Genomic DNA, 3,260 nt, shown 5'->3' with positions numbered 1-3,260 from the left:
AAAAAAAAAAACACGCCACTTGCTCTGTCGTGTGCAATTCTCTGTGTGCAGGCACATCGGCGTCCTCCTTGCCTCCATTGCACCGGTACCGCAGATATATGCATGGCGTGTGCGTGTCTCTGTGGGCGAGAGAGCGCGTGCGCAAAGGAGACGGCCCAACTGACACCAACGCGGCACGCGCGCAGAGCCCCGGCTGCTGCTATTGCCCTTGTTGTGGCTGGCGCAGTGGTACGGCACCTCCAGCGAGGCACCCGCGCACATGTCCTCCCACCACCACTACCGCCGCAGCGGCAGCAACACCGGAAAGAATGCGTTGCGCCACGGACGTCCTCGTCTCACGCAGCCGCTGGCCGGGCGTGTTGCGCAGTTGCCGCGCCACGCTACTGCTGCGGGGGTGGTGGTGGTGGTGGTCGCCGCCCTCCACAACAAGAGATGAAAACAACCGGAAGAAACGGGCGACCCACGCAGTAAATATATATATATATATATATATATAAATAAGGACGGGCCACACCGCTCATCGCTTGTTTATTTTGCGTCTTCGTGTAAATTTTTATCTCGGCCGTCGCCGTGCTGAGCCGTCGTACGTTTGTTTTCCTTTTTTTTGTTTTCGGTTTTCGTTGCGCGCCTGCAGTTCTTCGTGCGGGGGTTCTGCTGCTTCTGCTGCCGCCCACTCCCTCAATTTCCTTTTTTTTTTTTAAACAACAAAAAAAAAAAAGCCTCAAGCCGTTGTGAAGAACAACGGCAGGAGTACCTGCATGTCATCTTAGTCTCCCCTTCTCTCGCCCACCCCCCTCGCTCTGTTGCTCCCCATCACCCAAGCCACATGGCGCGGATCAGCCAAGAACAGCAACAACAACAAACAACAGCCGTGGGGGGAGTTGCCCCCACGCCTGCTGCTTCTTTCCGCTCCCTCTCTCTCTCTCTCTCTCTCTCCAGTGTCTGTTGCACCTCACATGACGAGCTGCGCCACCACGCAACTTATTCCCCCTGAAATCAGTTTCGGTCATCCTTCAGTTGCGTGTTTTTCTGCGCCCACCGCGGCCCACGACGGCGGGGGCCACCGTGCTTGCTGTTGTTGTTGTTGTTGTTGTAGTTGCTGTGGTTCTGGCTGTTGTTCTTCTTGCTATCACCGTTAGCGCCACCCTCACCTGAAGCTGCCGCATCGTCAGCGTTGTTGTTGTTGTTATTATTATTGCTGCTGCTACCTGCCGCATCAGTTACTGGCATGGCGTTCTTTACGTGCGGGTTCGTGTTCTCCATCCAAATGCGCACGCGGAACATGCGGTACAGCTCCCGGACAAGTGGACGGAAATCGATACTGTGCTCGCTGTTGAAGTAGAAGCTCACCTTCTCCATATCAAACTGGTACTCACAGTCCTGCAGGTTAATGTCGATGCCCATGTCGTTACACACCTTCTTGCATGTCTCGAGAGCCACCCGCTCCGCCCGCTGCATGGTGTTGTGCAGGTAGTCAATTTCCTCGGTCGTGGCGACCCCCAGCACGCGCCCCTTCTCCAGCTTGATCTTGTCCGCGTTGACGTGGCTGCCGTCCATGCAGAAGAGCGCAGAGGTGCCGTCCGGCAGCGTCTTCATTGTCTGCACAAGGAGGCCGCAGTCTCTACCACGGTCACCGTCCACCATGACGTACTGGCCCGGCGTGATGTCTAGGGCGCACTCGTACTTGCGCACACGGTGCCGCTTGAACTCCACAAAGGCGAGGAACTTCTGCGCATCCTCACCCTCCGCAGCAGGCTGCGGCTGCTCCACCACACGCCGTGGCGGGCCGCGGCTCCGGTTGCCCATGCTGGTGTCCAGGAGACTAGGCGCCACCTCGGCNGGTGCCGCGTACATAGCAGAGGGATCTTCGCCCGCGCCAAGCAGAGGCGCGTTTGACGCCTGATACGCCGCTGCTGCAACACCGCCGCCCCCCATGTACGGCATCATTTGGCCTGAGGGCGCCATGCCCACATCGAGGTGATTGTAACTGTGTGGATGAGGAGGTTGCTGTTGCTTCGGATGCTGCTTCATCGCCGCCCCTGCGGAACTGCCCTCCTCCACGAAGTCCATGCCGCTATTTTTGTTGAGGGCATTCCGTGTCTCCGGAAAACACCATATGGGGCGGTCGTAAAACGATGCTGCTGCCGCCGTCGCCGCCGCCGCCGCAGCGGACGCAGGGGCACCGAATAATGGCGTTCCGTTTGCGTCTGTTGGGTACTGATGCTGCTGTTGATGTTGCTGAGTGTTTGACAGGTGTGGTTGGGTGGCGGCAAGACGGTCCTTTGACGCATCTACGGCCATGTTGTGGTACGCTGTGACTCCATTGCTCATCACAGCACTGGGGGCAAATACGCCACGGAGTTGCAGCAGCCTCATTCTGTCCTCCTCCAAATGTGCTACCAATTGACTCAGAACAGCGGCAGCAGCAGGGGACGGCGTCGTGGTCTCCGCCACCTGAAGCTGAAGTGACGCCATGCCCTTGCACTCACTCAGACACGCCAGCAGCCGCTCCAGCATCACGTCACTGCCTCGAACCGCCTGCAGCGCCCCGTCCGGCATCCTTGCTTCTTCTGGCTTGGACTGTAGCGGTTGTGGTGCTGCTGCATTGAGGGGCATGGAGATGCCACCAGCCAGCTGCATTTGTTGATGTGCCAAGTGCTGCGGCATCACAGTAGCGTACGTTGCCGGCATCCCAGCGTACGCCTGGTTGGAGGAGGAGGCGGCTGCAGAGGAGAGTGCGTGTATGCGCGCCATCCCATCGCCTCGTGGGTAGACGTTACTCGAATTGTCATTGTTGCGGTTCGTGTGAAGGCCAGCAGGGGTGGATGTGCTGTATTCGGCGTGGCCGCTGCTGGGAAGGGCGGCGCCGCTGCTCTTGTCGCCACTTTGGCTACTGCTGCTACCGCTGGTGGTCACAGTTGTGGCGTCAGGTGAAGCGCTGTTGGGTGTGTGTGGCTGGACTTGCTGTTGCTGCTGCTGCTGCTGCGGCGGCCGTTGCTCGCCAGCCCACTGCCCCCCGTTCCCACCTGGGGTGAAGGGCATCGCCGATGGGCTAAAGAAGCCATCGAGAATGTCAGCGCCGCTGCTCATTCTTTAATTAATATTCCTGATTCCCCTCGTTTTCGTTTCCCTTGTTTGTTGTTTCTTTGCCTTTAAAAGAACCCCCCAAAAAGAAAGATGTTGTGGTGTTCTGCTCGTGTTGGACCCCCGCCTCGTGCTCTCCTCTCTCTCTCTCTCTATATATATATATATATATATAT

The 3,260-nt window shown here is 57.8% G+C and overlaps 2 protein-coding genes across 2 annotated transcripts; one reads left to right on the top strand and one right to left on the bottom strand.

Moving 5' to 3' along the window:
* Positions 1–102: 102 nt before the first annotated feature.
* Positions 103–471, top strand: DQ04_04491070 (hypothetical protein; the record flags this gene model as incomplete). The annotated part of the gene is made up of 1 exon (XM_009313612.1): positions 103–471. The coding sequence occupies one exon, from the start codon at positions 103–105 to the stop codon at positions 469–471; it is 369 nt and encodes a 122-aa protein (XP_009311887.1).
* A 525-nt stretch (positions 472–996) lies between these two features.
* DQ04_04491060 (cell cycle sequence binding phosphoprotein (RBP33)) lies at positions 997–3,090 on the bottom strand (the record flags this gene model as incomplete). Its single annotated transcript, XM_009313611.1, has 1 exon — positions 997–3,090. One exon carries the CDS (start codon positions 3,088–3,090, stop codon positions 997–999), a length of 2,094 nt encoding a protein of 697 aa, XP_009311886.1.
* Positions 3,091–3,260: the final 170 nt, after the last annotated feature.

The sequence above is a fragment of the Trypanosoma grayi genome, assembly GCF_000691245.1.
Source record: "Trypanosoma grayi strain ANR4 Tgr_449_V1, whole genome shotgun sequence".
NCBI classification, from domain to species: domain Eukaryota; phylum Euglenozoa; class Kinetoplastea; order Trypanosomatida; family Trypanosomatidae; genus Trypanosoma; species Trypanosoma grayi.
Note: the sequence above shows the minus strand (reverse complement) of the source record. Positions and strands in the feature narration are given on the sequence as shown.